General features: G+C 46.7%; 2 protein-coding genes across 3 annotated transcripts; both read left to right on the top strand.

Annotated features, from left to right (window-relative positions):
• Positions 1-331: 331 nt before the first annotated feature.
• Positions 332-17,194, top strand: FOXC2 (forkhead box C2). Of its 2 annotated transcripts, none has more exons than XM_034788607.1 (2): positions 332-2,149; positions 16,367-17,194. In XM_034788607.1, exons 1-2 carry the CDS (start codon positions 839-841, stop codon positions 16,397-16,399), a joined length of 1,344 nt encoding a protein of 447 aa, XP_034644498.1. In that variant the 5' UTR covers positions 332-838; the 3' UTR covers positions 16,400-17,194. The 2 variants fall into 2 exon arrangements, with proteins under 2 accessions (XP_034644498.1, XP_034644497.1); XM_034788606.1 differs by lacking the exon at positions 16,367-17,194 and adding an exon at positions 4,742-6,681.
• FOXL1 (forkhead box L1) lies at positions 7,663-14,130 on the top strand. The gene has a single exon (XM_034788608.1). The coding sequence runs from the start codon at positions 11,850-11,852 to the stop codon at positions 13,101-13,103; it is 1,254 nt and encodes a 417-aa protein (XP_034644499.1). The 5' UTR covers positions 7,663-11,849; the 3' UTR covers positions 13,104-14,130.
• Positions 17,195-17,723: the final 529 nt, after the last annotated feature.

Genomic DNA, 17,723 nt, shown 5'->3' on the forward strand with positions numbered 1-17,723 from the left:
CGTGCCGTTCATTTATTACATTTCATGTCATTGAAAGTTCTACTGCGAGCAAACACAAGTCACTAATGAGCCGCGTTGGATGCTCGTTACCTTCCAACGCCTTCAAAAAAAAAAATACAACCCCTCTGCGTTTACCTTGGTCCTAGCACCGCTGTTCCGCCGCGGCCTCTCTCTCTCTGCCCATTGATTGGACAAAGCCATCCCCAAGTGCACTGCGATTGGCTCAAAGTCGAGGGCAGAGGCGTGGCCAGCGAGGAGTAAAAACTCGCCTTCGGCAAGAAAAGTTTTGAAACTTTCCCAAACCCTATAAGGGGAGTTTGCATTTGCGGGGCTCGCCGGTGGCTCTGCGCACACACACACTCACACTGGACTCACACGCTCCTCCACAGCCCTAGCGTTTATTTTGATTCTGAGTTCACAAGACGTTTTGGTGGTTTCCCTCCCAGAAGAATTTTTTGTTGTTGTTGTTGCAAGAATTATATTTTTCCCCTCAAGACTGTTCTTTGCTTGCGAGAATTATTCCCGGCTTCTGCCTCCCTTTTAGCAGCAGCGTTTGCCACCTCTGAAAAAAAAAACCACCCCGAGAGATCACTAGATATCCGCACGGCACGCTCCTCCTGGCGACTTTGAAGGATGCTGCTGATTTACTGCTGCTAACGACCCTTTTGGATTTGGGCAGCTTGTGTTTGAGACTCTCTCTCTCTCCCCTTCCTCCCTCACCTTCCTCCTCTGCAGAGGAATCCCGTTGGGGTGAGCCCTTCTCCCCCAAAACCCCTACCCTCTTCGTGTCCCCTCCCCCGGTGATTCCGTCGCCTTGCGATTTGGGGGAGCCCCATCCATGATGCAGGCTCGCTACTCCGTCTCCGACCCCAACGCCTTGGGAGTGGTGCCCTACTTGAGCGAGCAGAACTACTACCGGACCGCGGGGACTTACAGCAACATGGCCAGCCCCATGAGCGTCTATTCGGGCCACCCTGACCAGTACGCCGCCGGCATGGGCCGCTCCTATGGGCCTTACCATCACCACCAGCCGGCGGCCCCCAAGGACCTGGTGAAGCCTCCCTACAGCTACATCGCTCTCATCACAATGGCCATCCAGAACGCCCCGGACAAGAAGATCACCCTGAATGGGATTTACCAGTTCATCATGGACCGGTTCCCCTTCTACAGGGAGAACAAGCAGGGCTGGCAGAACAGCATCCGCCACAACCTCTCCCTCAACGAGTGCTTCGTCAAGGTGCCGCGGGACGACAAGAAGCCCGGCAAGGGCAGCTACTGGACCCTGGACCCGGACTCCTACAACATGTTCGAGAACGGCAGTTTCCTGCGCCGCCGCCGGCGCTTCAAGAAGAAAGACGTGCCCAAGGAGAAGGAGGAGAGGCAGCCCAAGGAGCAGCCCAAGGCGCCGGGCGTCTCCAGCCCGGACATCGCCAAGGAGGCCTCCGAGAAGAAGGTGGTCATCAAGAGCGAGGCCTCCTCGCCAGACCTGCCGGTCATCACCAAGGTGGAGACGCTGAGCCCGGGCAGCGGCAGCCCCAGGAGCGTGGCCTCCACCCCGTCGGTGTCCACCGAGAGCTCCCTCCCGGAGCACCACCCGGCCGGCAACGGGCTGTCGGGCTTCAGCGTGGAGAACATCATGACCCTGCGGACTTCTCCCCCGGGGGAGCTGAGCCCCGGGAGCGCCGCCTCCGGCCGGACAGGGGCAGGGCTGGTGGCTTCGCTGCCGCTGGGCTACCCCCAGGCGCAGCCCTCCATCTACAGCCAGGCGTGCGGCCAGAGCATGGACACGAGCGGAAGCTACCAATGCAGCATGCGGGCCATGAGCCTGTACACCGGGGACAGGGCGGGCCACATGTGCGTCCCCACCACGCTGGAAGAAGCCATCTCGGAGCATCCCAACGGCACCTCTTCGCCTCTGGCCACCATGAACCTGGCCTCCAGCCAGGAGAGCGCGCTGACCCCCAGCCACCCGCATCCCAGCGGCGGGCCCGGGCAGCCGGCAGCCTCCTGGTACCTCAACCACAGCAGCGAGCTCAACCACCTCTCCGGGCACACGTTCGGCTCCCAGCAGCAGACTTTTCCGACCGTCCGGGACATGTTCAACTCTCACCGGCTGGGGATTGAGAGCTCGACCCTCAACGAGCATCAGGTGAGCGGCAACACAAGCTGTCAGATCCCCTATAGATCCACGCCCTCCATATACCGCCACGCCACCCCCTATTCCTATGACTGCACTAAGTATTGATTAGCATTGACTCTCCTGGGTAGGCCAATTAAACAAACACTTAAGACTGCATAAGGAAATCCTTTTACAACCTCTAAGCGGACCTGGGAACCAAAGAGTTTATAGACCCTTAATCCTCTTCCATCATCTTTAAATTCCAGACAAGTAAATTCTACTTGAAAAGGGATGTCTTTAAAATATATAGAGAGCTATCTAAACAAAGTGGCAAATTTATATGCTAAAGTATAGGAGGTCTCCGAAAATAAGTTATGGACCAATATCACAGCGATCATTATGCGATTAAAAAGAAAATTATATATTATATATATAAAAATATATGTCCGGGGTATTTTAAGTTCTCTTATTGTGCTATAAAATGTGTGGATTTCTAATCAGGCTAATTTTCAGAGCCGTTAATATAATATTTAAAGTTGAGTTCACTGGATTTTTTTTTTATGTTGCCCAACAATTCCTAACAGCCCAATTAATTACAAGTGAGTTTTTCTTCCTTTTTTTTTGTGTGTGTACAATTATGCAAGAGAATTTCTTCCTCTTTAGAGCTGTTCTTTTTACAAGACGAGGAAATAATTTATTTTTGTTGGTGGATTTTGGGGAAAAAAAGACAAAGTATCTGATGCGGTTTTTTTAATTTACGACAGTGTGATGTTTTGTATAATAGTCTCCACCCTGACCATTCCTGAGAACTATTTGGTTTTATTCTACTTCACGCTTGTTTGTCTTATGTGGTCTTAATCGTTGTACTTACCTTAAAATAAATCCATGTTGTTTTCTTCTGCTCAAAGTCTGGCGCATGTATGTGTGTTTTTGCCATTTTTCCGATCCCATTTTTCAGGCAGAAAACGTGGAACACGTTGATGTTAAAACCACGTAGATTTCCAGGAGACTAAAGGTTTATTACTCTTTTTTTATTATTATTATTTATTTAACAAAGGCTCAGTTCACATGACGAAATCGCATAGCTGAAATGAAAACATGTAGGCGTTCCTGGGTTAGTTTAAAGGAGCTTCCCAGGATCTGAAGATTTGCAGAACACTTTGCAAATCCAGGACAATTGGCCAGTTTGAAACTGGAGTGAGATTCTCCAATCCGCAAATGATGTGAGTGAAAGACTCCTCACCGGGATAGGTTCTGATTAATCACTCTTATTTTAATCTTTTTCTTGACAGTTTTATTTACCTACTGAGATGTAGGCCTTATGAGGCGCTTTGAATGTAGTCAGTTACCTCTCAGTTCAGCAGCAATATACTACAGGCAGTTGCCCCGATAGAACAACAGTGTATAGGAAGAATAAACTAATAACATCCCGTGAGGATAATAAGAAATATCATTTGATCTGGATCTCATTACGAAGTCCTAAGAACTATCCCAGCAAGTTCATATTAGGATGGTTTTACAGCCCTGTCTGAACGCATTCTGTTTTTATTCGTTTCTTGTACAAAAGATCTATCTTCATCTGACTTCATTTTCTGCTTCCTATACCCAATTTGAGCTCTCATTATAAATGCCTGGGGCTGACAGCGGATATGTTAAAGCTGCCAACCATCTCTTCCTTCTGATCTCTTCTGAGCAACTTTAACATGCTTCAGAAATGTAGTGGTTCATTGTCGCTTAGTCAGAATAAAAAAAAAATACCATCACAGGGTTGTCTAGCACGTTGGTAAAGAATAAAGCAGCCTTTAGATAAACGTGGCCTTAGGAGCCGTTTTCAAATGCAGCTTGTTTCTGCCAAGTTAACTTTAATTGGAATAATATAGTTCCCCAACGAAAGTAGGGGCTAGCTGCAAAGATTGTCAATAAATATGGATGTTAACATATGGAATCGCAGAATATAAATGCAGCACAATAAACATTGCTGAGGAGGCAAATCTGCAGATCGCCTCCCATAAAAAAAAAAAAACGAATCAAAAACACGAAACACCTATTAAGACGAAAAGGTGAATAGATGGACGGAGGAGATATGCTGTAGGTCATGGTAGACATATTACCTGAATTGATTTTGATCTGGCACATACCATATGCTGCCGAATTCTGGCAGCGTGCGTTGAAACGCTTGGTTTAAATGAAACATGGCCCATAAGAACAATTTGTGCTGTATTTCAGCAGCCTTCCTATAAAACCCGAGCTACTTTTGCCAAGTTCTCGAGGGGTTTTGTCTATTCATAAAAGAGCAAGGCGGAAAAATAGAGGAGCAACTACACTCTCCTTCCCCGCCTACCTCCCCAAATCCTCCCTCCTTCTTAAAATTAAGTCGGGGAGATTTTTCGCTTGATAGATTTTTTTCCCCCAGCCCACAGTGAAGCAGCCCCCTTATAGCGTTGTTCTGTACCTTTATCAGCAGGGAGCTGAAAATCAGGTGCTTGAGGTTGGATTTTCAAGCTGATGATGCTTCTTTTTTTTTTTTATGGGGAGAGGGTGGGCTGTGTGTGTGGGAGATAGGGAGACAGAGGAATATTCCTGGCCACTAACATTAAACTTGCCACTTCTCCTCCTTAACAGGTTCCTTGCTTGAGCCAGAGTTACCAGTGGCAGATTCTCTCTACAACGTAGGGCCTCCGGGGCGGAGAATGGGGATGCAGGCACAGGTGATCTGCTATTGTCCTTAAATTGTCCAGATAATTCGGCCTTGAGCCTTTTCCTTGCGTGTCTAACGGGCACTAGGCCCTGGATGGGGGTTCAGCCGAGAGTGGGGTTTGAATAACCCAATACCACTCCGGGGATTCTCAGACTGGCATAGTGTAGACGCATGATGTGCCAACATGCGGTCCAAGCTCGCCGCACCAGATTATCTTATTGCGATCGCATTTGTGTCATAGCTGCTGGGAAAAAGCAGTTCCCCGTGGCAGATACCGACCTCCTGAAGCTGCTGCGAGAGCCAGGTGCGTGTGCTTTTCCCCGAAAGGGCAGCCACTTGCCTCCGCCGCCAGTCCTTTCCCTGAGCTGGCATTTCACACGCCTGCCGCGGCTCTCCGGAGAGTTGCCCTTTTGCTGGACAGTTCCAGAGGGACACTGGACACTGGACCGTGCAGAGGCGGCGTTCAGCCGCGTCTGCGGGCAGCAGCCTCTTGTTCGCGTTTCCAAGTTTTCATTTTCGCTGAGGCTCGAGCTGTTTTCCAGACCCAGTTTCGAGTCCTGCTCGCCTGATCTCGGCGATACTATAAAACCAAACAAAGCCCCCAAAGGAGAATTAGTCATAATCATCAAAAAGGCATTTTAATGATTTTGATTCGATTTCCACTCAAAGTGAATGATCTCAGGTAGGTCAAATGCATCCTTGCCTCTGTCTCTTGAAGTTCCCCCTTCTCCGGGTGGTTGACTTCCTGCAAGACCCTGTCATATTAAACAATAAAATAAAAATCCCCAGGAAAAAGAAAGCACTTAAATGTCTCTCTCACAGGGCTCCCTGCTCCTTGTCCCCAAGCTGCAATGACCTGGCCCTAAAAAATGGCAGGTTTCAGCAGCTAGCTAGTTTCCTATTAGTTGGTGGCAGCATTTGGGGCCCAGAAATGTGTTCCCCGTATCAAGTTTGTGAGATTGGACCGTCGATCTCACACCCGATTGCATGCCTTGGGGCAGGGGTAGCACTCCGAGCTGTGCTCTCTTTTTAAACCTTGTTTTATCGTGCATAATATGGGCACGCTCAATTTTGATTCCTTATTTGTTTTTTTTTATTAAAAAGGGAAAACCCATCAGAATACTAACACCTAGCAAACACTTACAATCAAAGCATTCTTTCCATTTACCAGATTAAGACATTCCAAATCGGTGTATTATTTTCCATAGGAGCGGACAAGAGTAACTCTGAGCTATGCCGAAAAACACCAAGAGTTAAATCTATCCCTGGGCATCTTTTGGTGCTAAGCATGTAACATTTTAGGTTTAAATAATTATATTTCCCCTTATAACGATCAGCTTTCATCCTTATCTCCCTTTGGAAACAGCTGTCGCGTTTTTACCTCTGCCTTTCCCTCTGCATTGTAGTCGAAAATCTTCAAAGAGCAAACAGACTCCAACATCTCCTCGTAGATTTTTTCCCGGCAAGGAGAGTTCTCCATCACAGTCACGTTAGGGGAACCATTCGTGAACTATTATTTAAATCGGTAGACAGAGACTTTTTTTGAAAGAGAACCAGAATTTCCCGGGAAGTCGTTTTTCTCGGTTTCTTTCCATGTGAAATCGTTCCCTGATCGTTTCTAAAAGCAATGGGCGTGTTCTCCCGAATCTTGTCTGAAAGGCTTGCTGTAAAAGCGAATTTAATCACTAGTTTGTTCAGATTTGGTGAGATGGTTGTTTTATTTTTTTTTGAAAGGTCGCTTCTTGCAAAAAAAAAAAGGGGGGGGGGTTAACCCGATTTGGATTATTGTCCCCCAGGTGGTTTAAACCAGCCAGGGGAATTAGAGCCGTGCTAAAAATAACACAGTTAAAATCTTTAAACTGTCCAGTCACATTGTCTGGACTCTTGTTTTGCAAGAGTAATCAAGGAACAGCAAATACCCCAGGTATCCCAACCTAGAGTCCTCACAGCAATAGTGTGGGACACAGTCATTCTTTCCAACACGATTGAATCCCTGGCTTTATGGGGGCGGGGAGGGGGGCTGGATCCAGCCCTACTGAAGTCAATGAGAGTTTTGTCATTGGTTTCGATGGAAGCGGAATCGGTGTGTGTTTGTTTGTGTGTTTGTGTTTAGAGCATTTAAAGTAGTCACGTCCATTGCAAAGGTTGCTGCTGATCTCAGAATTCTGCCAGCCAAAATACATCCCCATCCCTACTCATGTTATGGTGTGACGCCACCTTCACCTGTAAGCCTCATTAAGGGACAGCTGCAGCACCTGGCAGGATCGGGCCCTACAGTGTACTTGCTTACAGGTGAGGGACCAACATAAATCCCAGTGCACCATTAAGGAGCCGATCCTATGATAGCCTCTACTCAGGCACAAGACTCCAAATACTTCAATGGGGAGTTGTGCTCAAGTACAAACTAACCGGGCCAAGATCAGCTTCTCTCAGGGAAGTCGCTGTACTGTCGAGTTCACCTCGGCTGGACCCAGCCTTGTTTGGGGTTTATTTTGGCTCATGAGGATGGTGGGTGGACACTTAGCACTATCAATACATTGTAATGCCAAAATTGCTTGGGACTTCAAATCTGCTGCCTAGTTAACGGATCCCTCCCCCACTTCCCAGGACCTTTAATTCATCAGACCGGCCACACTGGGTCAGCCCAATGGTCTAGCTAGGCCAGTATCCTGTCTTCCCAGAGTGGCCAGTGCCTGATACTTCAAAGGGAATGAACAGAACAAGGCAATTTATCGAGTGATCCATCCCCAGACTCTGTCAGTCAGCGGTTTAGGGACACCCAGAGCATGGGGTTGACTCTCTGACCACCTTGGCTAATAGCCATTGATGGACCTATCCTCCATGAACTTATCTAGTTTTTTTTTTAACTCAGTTATGGTTTTGGCCTCACACCACCCACTAGCAAAGAGTTCCACAGGTTGGCTATGAGTTGTGATCAGCAAAGTATGTGTTCAAAAACCAACAGCTCTTTATACCACCGTGTATTTCTGTTCCAGCTCTGCCAATCCAAAGCAACCAACGAGAATTCCCTTTGTGCTACAGGACTCAAATGCAGTCCAGTTAGGAACTCCCCAAAATATAACCTACCCAGACCAATTAAGATCACATTCTAGTTACCTGCCAGGTTTGCACAAATATATCAACACCCCATTTAGCATCGCCTCCCTTGTAGCCTCTTGTTGCAAGCCTCATGAGTCTTTTATTTTTGTAGCTTTTTCCTTCTTGGGATAGATTCTAGAGAACTTGAAAGCCAGGAGCAGGGTGTGGAAAAAAGAGACGAAAAGGCGTTAGGTAGAAAGTGCCTCTGTGAGAGAGATTCGCAGCTGTAACGCTGCCGCTAACATCCGTTTTGCATCATGCAAAGGGCAAACTGTTTTTAGTTCTAATTTGACACCGAGCACAAACTTAACTGCTGCTCCAGTCCGCTATGGACTCAGATGCAAAGCATTAGTTATAATGATGTCAAGGCCTAGAGAGCTGGGGAAGAATAACGTGGGGCGATATAGGTTAAAGTGGGCAAACTGGGGTGCCTAAAGCTAAACACCTTTAAACATCAGATCGCTTTGATTGGGGTGCCCTAACTTTAAGCCCCCAAGTCTGAAGATTTTGGCTATGGACCATTTTAATAACTTGCAGGGGGTACTGTCTGGGGGAGACGCTCCAGATATCACACCCCGGTCTTTGCTCCCTTCTCCTGACCAGGAAAGCTGCTAATCTGCGTCCCCTCTATGCTGCCAAGTGTGTCTCTCTGCTATGACAGTCTCCCTCTGTCCTGCTGCCTTTAAGGGACACGAGTCCCGGCTTTAGGGAAGCGAAAGTACATCCAGGAGTCTCTGAAGAGCCCGGGACATGTATAGATTCCTGTGCCCAGCCTGCAGAAAGAAAGTTCCCCACGTAGCTTCTCGACCACTCGCTCCCAGCCCCGGACTGTGGCAATCAGAGTCATTAGAGCGGCTCGGATTACAGACACACCGATGGCTGCTCATGTCAGGGGGTCAGGGCATCAGAAGAGGGTAACGCACCCAGGCAGCGAATGAGCTGTTAGGACCCTCCGATTGGTGGGTTTCAAACCGAGACGAACGTCTCTGCTTTGCCTCCCGGGGGACTTTCTAGCAGCGATGCACAAAAAAAGGAGGCAACAAACCTCTTTGCCATGTGAGCCTGTGTCTGTATCCCGGGCCCACCGCCATCTACGGGGACTATTTATTATTTTAATATTTCTTGCTTGGATTTCTCAAGGAGACGCACTAGAGCCTGTGAGAATTTAAATAAAGCCTCCGGGGGGAAGGCGACGTTAAACGTTGATCTCCCGTTTAAAATCTCCACTGCGGATGTCGATAAGGTGTCAGATGAGTGAACGCAGCTGGGCTCCAACACTGATCCACAGAGCCCCCTTTACAAGGAGGTTTTATGTGAAATAATGTTTAACGAAGAGATGCTTAGGAGAATTGATTTCTAAACTGAGCCAAGGGCCAGGGTTTTTCCGCACACGCTGGAGGTGGACAATCAAACAGCCCCTGGGAGTGCAAGGCGCTTGCTAATATGGGTCGCCCCATGGAATGTGATAATTGATATCAAATAAAAGTGTTTGCAGTTTATTGACTCTCTGAAATGTGCCGTGTTAATAGGTTCGATTTATTTCCCTCTGGTTTAGTGCTACGAAGTAATGCCTGAAATCAAGGAGTCACAATCCTATTAATAAGCAGACTCTGTGGAAGCGAGGTCCCAATCTAGAACAACAAATGAGAACATCAGAATTGAAATCCACTTTAAAAAAATAATTTGGAAATCCAAAGCAAGACGATTTCTTACTCCAGCTGTTAATCTGACCCCCTGCTGGATTCATCTGAAAATGCAGAAATCAAATCAGGTTTCTTCACCGCTTCTGATCTCCTGCCGGGCACCTGGGGGATAACCCCAAGGGAATTCCCAGCTAGCCTTTTGAAAAGTTGTGTGATGTTTATGATGCAATAAGGGCCCGATCCTGCACCCAGACAAAAGTCCCATTCAAGTCAATAGTTTTACCTGGGCAAGGTGTACAGAATCGGGACCCTGTTTTCTAACGGCACCCTTAATTTTCCGGATTACTTTTAGAAGTTACCAGTGGAGGCCAAATCCTGCTGGCTCCACTCAAACGAGGGCTCGCATTAAAAGTTGATTGGCCCTCGGTATGGGCTCGATGCAAAGCCCAGGGAAGTCACTCGAGTTTGGATCAGACCCTACAGGAGACGTGGCCCGCGTTTCCTTCTGAGCACATTTTGCTCCCAGAAGAGAAGCCAGGCAAAGAGCCTCTAATCAGAACAGAAACTCGTGACTCAGATCTGCCTTTACACAGCTTCCTAAAAATGCCCCGGCTCGTATGTTAGTCAGTTTCCAGGGTCATCTCTTGCCATCGGTTTGTAGCAGATCCCCGCGCCCCACCACTGACTGCTTTAAAAACTGGGGACACACCAGGGCCCTAAGCATCTGTCCTTTTCACCCACAAAGAGACTAGTGAGCTGATTGTTAATATTTCACAACATTAGATGCCACGCTTAGTGGTGGTCTGTTCTTCGGCCTCATTAAAAAGCTGACACCTCTTTCTGAATCCGACTCAGCCAGTACCTTTGATTCAAATCGTTACATCAGTCAATAAAAAAAAAAAACAACAAAAAAACCCCAACCTGAACGTTTATACAAAAAAGAGCATCACAAATGCCTAATGTAATCACCGGCCAGCTGTGTGCACTTGTAAAGTTGTTATAATCCCCCTCCTTGGTATAAACAGGAAAGTACATAATATAAAGCAACAGGCCTGCATTCACAAATACTAAACCTCCCCCTCATGCCTGCCAAGTTCGCCTTTTATGGAGCGCGGTTGCTCCTTGCAATCCCACTGTGACCCCCAAAATAATAATCAAACTCCCCTTCGATTTTGGCTCCTCGAAAAAGAAGGATTGTTTAAGTCGCGTCCCCCTGCATGCACACTGCACTAGCCTCAGGCCTGAGGTCCGAAGACAGAATTCCCTCCTGCTGGATTTCACTAGCAACGGGGGGACTCTCCTCACCCTTGAGGCTAGAGAGACTATATTAGCATCACTCGGTACAAGCAGCCTGGTCAAATGGCAGCAGACACTACCAGCGCATACACCTGGTTGGATCGCTTCCCTAGTCTTTTGCTTCAACTGTCTTCAGACCATGTCCTTTCTACTGGACCGTTCATGCAACCCTGCTTGCTTGGATGTCTGTGCTGTGTCTCAGGGGCAATCACTGCAGGTTTGAAGGCAAAAAGCCAGATCCACAATGGGTGTAAATCAGTGGAGCTACATTGATTTGCACCAGTTGAGGATTCATCCCTGTTCTCCACTTGGAGAGAGAGAGACAGACCTCTAGGTTCTTCCTTGCAGCTCCATTTCATTGCCTGTTTTCCTCCGTATTGATACTTTCAAAAAAAACCAACAAATTCTCCTTTACCCAGGAGTTTCTGCCCCTTCTCCCTCTGCGCTCCAGCCGTGTACATCCTGCTTTGCTGACTGTGTGCTTACAGCGTCAAAGGGTGGACGTGATATTTCAAACATCAGATCAGTGCGTTTATATATTGGGTGCCCGGAAATTTTTCCAAATAAACACAGCTTGATTCGACTTGGGTGGGCAGACTTATCAACAGACTAATGCTATAAACAAATGAAGGACAAACCCGGCGAACCATTGGCTGGTACCAGAGAGACACGTGGAGGGAGCTTGGAGTTGTGTAGCAATGATATTTTAATTAATGTGGGTGGGCTGAGCACACAAACGACTGTTTATCGGAGACAATTTATTTTCCAGTGCTAAGTCAACATATAAGAGCAAACTTACAACAATTATTTAACATTTTTTTTTTAAAAAAAGAGCGATGAAGCCGGGACAGAGGGAGAACAAACTCGTCGAGGCAGGGTTGGGGTCTGAGCTCACACCAATAGTTCCCCGGTGGACTCTTGGAGGGTTTCTTCCTTGTCCTTTCCCGTCTCTGAACTGCCAGGGGAAAGATCCGGAGCTAAAACCACATCCGCGATGAGCCACATTTTCAGCAGCCATCTACCTCCAATGAGCCGCCCGCTCAATGGCTCCTCCATGGTCTATCTGTACGGGGCAGATAGGGCTGGGCTGCCTGCGGCTTTAAGCTTCGCCTCCACCAGCGTGATCTCCAGGCAGGAACCTCCCCAGAAGCCTCCTTACAGCTACATTGCCCTCATTGCCATGGCCATCAAGGAGGCTCCAGACCAGAAGGTGACACTCAACGGCATCTACCAGTTCATCATGGAGCGGTTCCCTTTCTACCACGACAACAGGCAGGGCTGGCAGAATTCCATCCGGCACAATCTCTCCCTCAACGACTGCTTCATCAAGGTGCCCCGGGAGAAAGGCAGACCTGGCAAAGGCAGCTACTGGACCTTAGACCCCAGGTGCCTGGATATGTTTGAAAACGGGAACTACCGGCGGAGGAAAAGGAAGCCCAAAGCCTCAGGGTCCCAGGAGACGAGGAGCAAGGCAGAGGCAGAGGAGGGGAAGGACCAGCCCGCTGGCAACCGAGCTGATGTGCAACCGAAGAGATTCCGGGGGAGCCAGGCTGCATCCGCAGGAGAGGAGAACCTGGAGCCAGCCTGCGCCTCTAGGGATGCACTAGCTCCAGCAGAGGAAGGCGAGAACAAAGCGAGCTCTGTGAGATGCAATCGGGCAGCAGCAGATCCTCCTCAGTCAGAGGTGCCCCCTGCCCCTTGGGACCATCCCCATCCATCCAGGTGCGCAGCTCCTCAGGTCCCTGCGCCTGCCTCCAAGGAGGGAAGCATTCCCGAGGGGGAAAGGGTGGGGAGCTCTTCGGAGGGAGAGGCGCAGGAGACGGTGCGGGCAGAGGCCAGGGCATGTCAGCATATACCCATCTCCGGTGCACGCATGATCTCCCCAAGTGCCAATCAGAGCCAGGTGGGCTCTGCAGCCGGGACAGATCAAATGCCTCCGAAAAGCTCAGAGAAGTCCAAAAGCTTCAGTATAGACAGCATCTTAGCTCATAAAACTCTCCAAAAGCCAGCCAAAGGGGACGCGCAGGCAGAGGGAGGCTGGGACCCGAGCGCCTCCAAGTTGGCTTTGGAGAGCCTGCCAGCTGGATACATCAGTGGGTCGCTGGCAGCGAATGCTAATGTCTGTCCGGCTTTCAGTGCTTCCCTGATGCTCGATTCCCAAGTGCAAGGTAGATTTTATCAGATCGGGATTCCCTTTCTCTCTTATTTTCCTCTGCACTTGTCTGAGACGGTATTTAATTTTCAGTAACAAAAAACCCAATGCAATTTGATATCCAATTATACACACACGGAATTGGATCGTATATATATATATATATAAATAAAACCAAGAATTAATTACATGGGTTAAATTAATTATATGGGTTAAAAATATTAGGATTTTAGGGCATTTTCAACCGTTTCTTTCTCAGCAGATTTTTTGACTGATATTTTTTCTTCCAAATGTACTTTAAGGTCATTTTTTTTACGTTGGCTGTACAAAAAAATATCCCAGAGGTTTTGCATTATGTTTGTCACAAACAGTACAGCAGCCTGATGGTTTATTCTTCCCATCCATCATGCATTTAAGACCTGTTTTTGTCCAACTGCTTTGCTTTCACGTTAAAAAACAACCCCCCCATGTACCCCAATTAATCATGTGTTTTTCTTGAGTGTGTGTGTGTGATTTTGCAGTTAATACATATATTTTCCCGCACACATATAAACAATTGCTGCGATGTTGCCTAATAAACCCCAACCTGGTCATTTCAATAATTCGAATAGATAGATAAATGACATATAAGATGAGCTAAACATAATCACAAATGGAATTTCCTTCTGAACAATCCTGCTTGCTTGGAATCAGTACTGTATACACTTCCTGGCATGGTTTACTGCATAGGACTTGCGTTTTTATTGTATTTTGATAGTGTCTGTGTCACTGAAGCTGTTTACAGAGAACACCAGATTTTGAATGACGTGGAATGGAGAAACTGCAAATTTGTATAGATGGAATCCGATGCTCTAAACATAAAAGCACATTGATCAAATAATAAACGTTCATCTTGGAGTTACCTTGTTACAAACTGGACGTCTACCAAGAACAATCAACTAACCCCGTCCCCATAGGTTTTTATTTTCTCCTAGATGCATTATAACAGGAGCATTTTTTTATTCTTTCAATAAATATTGAGGCTTTCTTTGTATATTAGTGGGCAAATGCCCTTTGGAAATCTTTTATATTATCAGCTTTCATTATGAAGCCGAACCTATATTCAATAAAGTATTTTGTTCAATGATATGGCTGATTATTTAAAAATCACCCCCAGTTCACGCTGCTGAAAGAAATTGTTTTTTTGGGGGGGGGCGGAGGGGCGGGGAGTGAAGAAAGGGAATAAGGCGCTGTAAAAACGCTAGAAGAGATGCATTTTACTATTAGTATTTAATTCTCAGAGGCTGCTTGAGGAGTAGCAGTAGCTCAGAGAGAATGTAATACTGTCCAGTGCATTACAAGATGCTAAAGAAGGGGTCAGTAAAATTGTTTTCGGACGACAGAGAGAACATCTCTCTCACACACAACCGAGTCTGTCTTTAAATAACCCCCCTTGACCAGTGACTGCCGAGGAACAGCGGGGCTTGTCGGCAAAGCTCTGGTTCCGAATCATTTGCCCTTCCCCACAGGCTGGTCTGGGGTTTTCTCTGAAATATCCTCGCAGCGCCTTAGGCCGGGGCTATTTGCATTTAGACGTGGAGTTCAGGAGCTGAACATCCAGAATCTGCAAATAACTCTCAGCTTATCTGATGTGGGAAAGTACAAAAAGTCACAGAGCCGTGGGAGGTAGTGCTGACCTAGAGAGAGGCTTAACTACATTTTAAAACTAACATATACAATTCACGTACAAACCTTTTCTCTAAAAATAGCAAAACCACCACTGAAAAGTTTCTTTTTATGCCTGTCATTGAATTGCAAAAGGGATTTCAGGTAAGCTTGACAACTTGTTTATTTTATTTATTTTTTTTAAAAAACCCTACCGAGTATGATGCCAACTGTAGATAAGCTGTTCCAAAAATTTATGGCACTATCTAATCCTGTAGTTCATAGGGGAGCCATTACAACTGTGAAGGAGTTACAGCCGCCTAACAGATCTGTAAAATTCAGACACAGTAGTGTAGCCAAGGATAAACTGTGTTTACTCTCTTCTCATTTGAGCAATATGGAGTTTAGTTTAGTTTACCCACTTCTTTTTAACCACTTCAGCCTGGATTTAGCTAAAGTTAGTTTGCCCACTTCTTTTTAACCACGACAGCCCCGCAGTATTTTACTCTGATCCCTTGAGACGGAAAGGGTTAATATTTTTACTTTCCCACTTATTGGTCTGACTTGCTGTTGGCATGTGTAACTTGATACAGGTATTACAGCAAACTAAATACATGGCCGCCTTGTGAAGGAGGCTTCATTAGTGTCAGGGATGGTGGATGACATCATGGAAGTCTTTTAGGGGTCAGGGTGGTGATGTCATTCTTAAGCAGTGGCACAAAAGAGCCCGGACGATGCCTGTAACAGTTAGGCCTCTCACAGTTCTGACTCAGCCATAGCTCCCACTGCAGTCAAAGGGAATTTTACATGTGTATGATCGGAAGAGGCATTCCGTTCCACCCAGGGAAGTCAATGGGTGTTTTGCCTTTGGCTGAGATGGGGATAGGATCCGTGGGAAAATAGGTATTGCCAGACCAGATCAGTGGCCCATCTAGTTCAATATCCTATCTCCAGTGGCGTCCAGTACTAGATGCTTCAGAGGAAGGTGCAAGAAATTCTATGGTGGACAATTATGCAACAACCTTCCCATATGGTAATTCCCACCCTCCCCCCAGTCCCCTCACTTAGTGGTTGGTTTATTCCCTGAATCATGAGAGTTTATATCTCTAAAAAAATCCAAACAACCAAACCAAACCAAAAACCTCTAGCCGCTGTAACTAACTGTCGATGTTCTTATTAACTCCATCAATGCTTAACCTGAAAGGTTCCCATCTTTTTTTGTAGTGTGGGCCCCCTGTCAATAGACAGATCCTCTAATGGACCCTCTCCTCCAAATCAGGCTGCACTTCAAGATTAGGCAACATCCCTCCTCTAGCAGCTACAGTAATTCTCAGGGGGAGTGATTGTTTTTGGTGTAGGACTGAGAATTGCCACGCACAGAAATACCCCTCCCCACCCATTCTCACATAAACTAAACATCCCCACCAAAAATCAATTCAATTTCACTCACTTCTTGGGTTTTCAGTCCTATCCCTGCCCCTGTCTCCCAGCCTACTCCCCTGGCCTGGTAGCTCTCTGGTTCTGAAGCTCCTCAGCACCCAGCCTAGACCCCACGGTACCCACTTTTATCCCAGTTCATTTCCCTCCAGCATATGGTGTATCTGGGTGTGACGGGGCAGGTGGCTTCTCTTTGGCTTCGAGAGAAGGAAACAGCAGCCCCTTTTATAAAAGAGCAGCCTCTAGTGGCAGATCCACCACTTTCCTTCCTTCTACAGGTGTCCTGGCTGGAGGTGGATCAGGGCTGTTAAGCCAGCAACCCAGCTCTTTGCGGAGAACGGAGAAAGATTTTGTGGCCCACCGCTTGTCCATGGACCACAAATTGGAAACTGCTAGGCAAATCCTTTGTCAAATCCAGCCAAGCTCTGGGCCCCACTCATATGTTTTGGAAGGGAGTTCCACAAGTGAACTGTGAGTTCTGTAAAAGAGATTGCTTCCTTCCATTGTTTAAAATGATCTTTCGTCCCGTGCTGTTGGCCGTCCCTGGCCCTCGTATCACGAGAAAGAATTAAGACATGTGGCTGAGTGACTTTCTCTGTGCCAGTGAGTACTTCAGGGCTGAGCCTCAGTCAGGCGGCCATCTTAAGGGCTGAAAATGAAACTAGAATTTAGCCCAGCATATACAGTAGGTGTCTTTTGTCCACAGGCAGATTTTTGGAGTATTGTTAATTTTTATATTTTGTGGAGGTATATTTTCTGGTGGGTGTGACCCCCACCCCCCTTTTTTTGGAAGGGTGGAATGTGGTCAATGCACTGCTGCTGTTTTTAAAAGCTACAACGAGCTTAATTTTGATCACACCTACTCTGGTGATGCCAATAGACATACTGGTATGACACTAATTGGAGTGAAATCAGAATGAGTCTAATTATTTTGAGCAGCGATTTGGAATTAGCGCTGACAGTTGACTAATGTATGTGACAGACAAAGAGTCTGTATAACAAAGCATGATGGGCGGATAGAATTATTTATTTGTACACTCCCTTTGTATGTCATCCATTTGTACACAAGATAAGAAAAACAATAATAAAATGAGAACTATGTAATATATGCAGACTCCAATGTGAGCCTATGTGCATATTCTCTCTCTCTCTCTCTCACACACACAAACAACGTGTATATAGTTGAACATGCTGTTACTACTCCAATAAGAATTCATGTTTACAAATTTTACTGTTGTCCTAAAATGTCATACAAAGATGGGCACCTTGACGCACTCCCGGAATTTGTTGTCAAACATTTCACACCTGTTCTATAGGCAAAGGAGCAGCTGCCAATGCTGAAAACTACCACCCACTATTTGACACATCTGTGGAATCTTCAGCCCAGAGTTCTCAACCTCTCCGGCCTGGCAATAAATTTAAGTCTGAAATACTGGGAACAAAGTAGAAAATATTCGATGATACAGAAGAGAATACTCCTTATGTGGGCAGTGTATGTGCCTTTCCATTCCACTGGATAGGAATGACCTATATCCTAACTCATCAAGGTTTCATGTCTCTGGAATTATGCAGCCACTTCTAACTTGCAGGAACACACAGAGTATACAGTGAAGTTATCTGGTTCACAGAACAACA

The sequence above is a fragment of the Trachemys scripta genome, chromosome 13 (genome assembly GCF_013100865.1).
Source record: "Trachemys scripta elegans isolate TJP31775 chromosome 13, CAS_Tse_1.0, whole genome shotgun sequence".
NCBI lineage: Eukaryota > Metazoa > Chordata > Testudines > Emydidae > Trachemys > Trachemys scripta.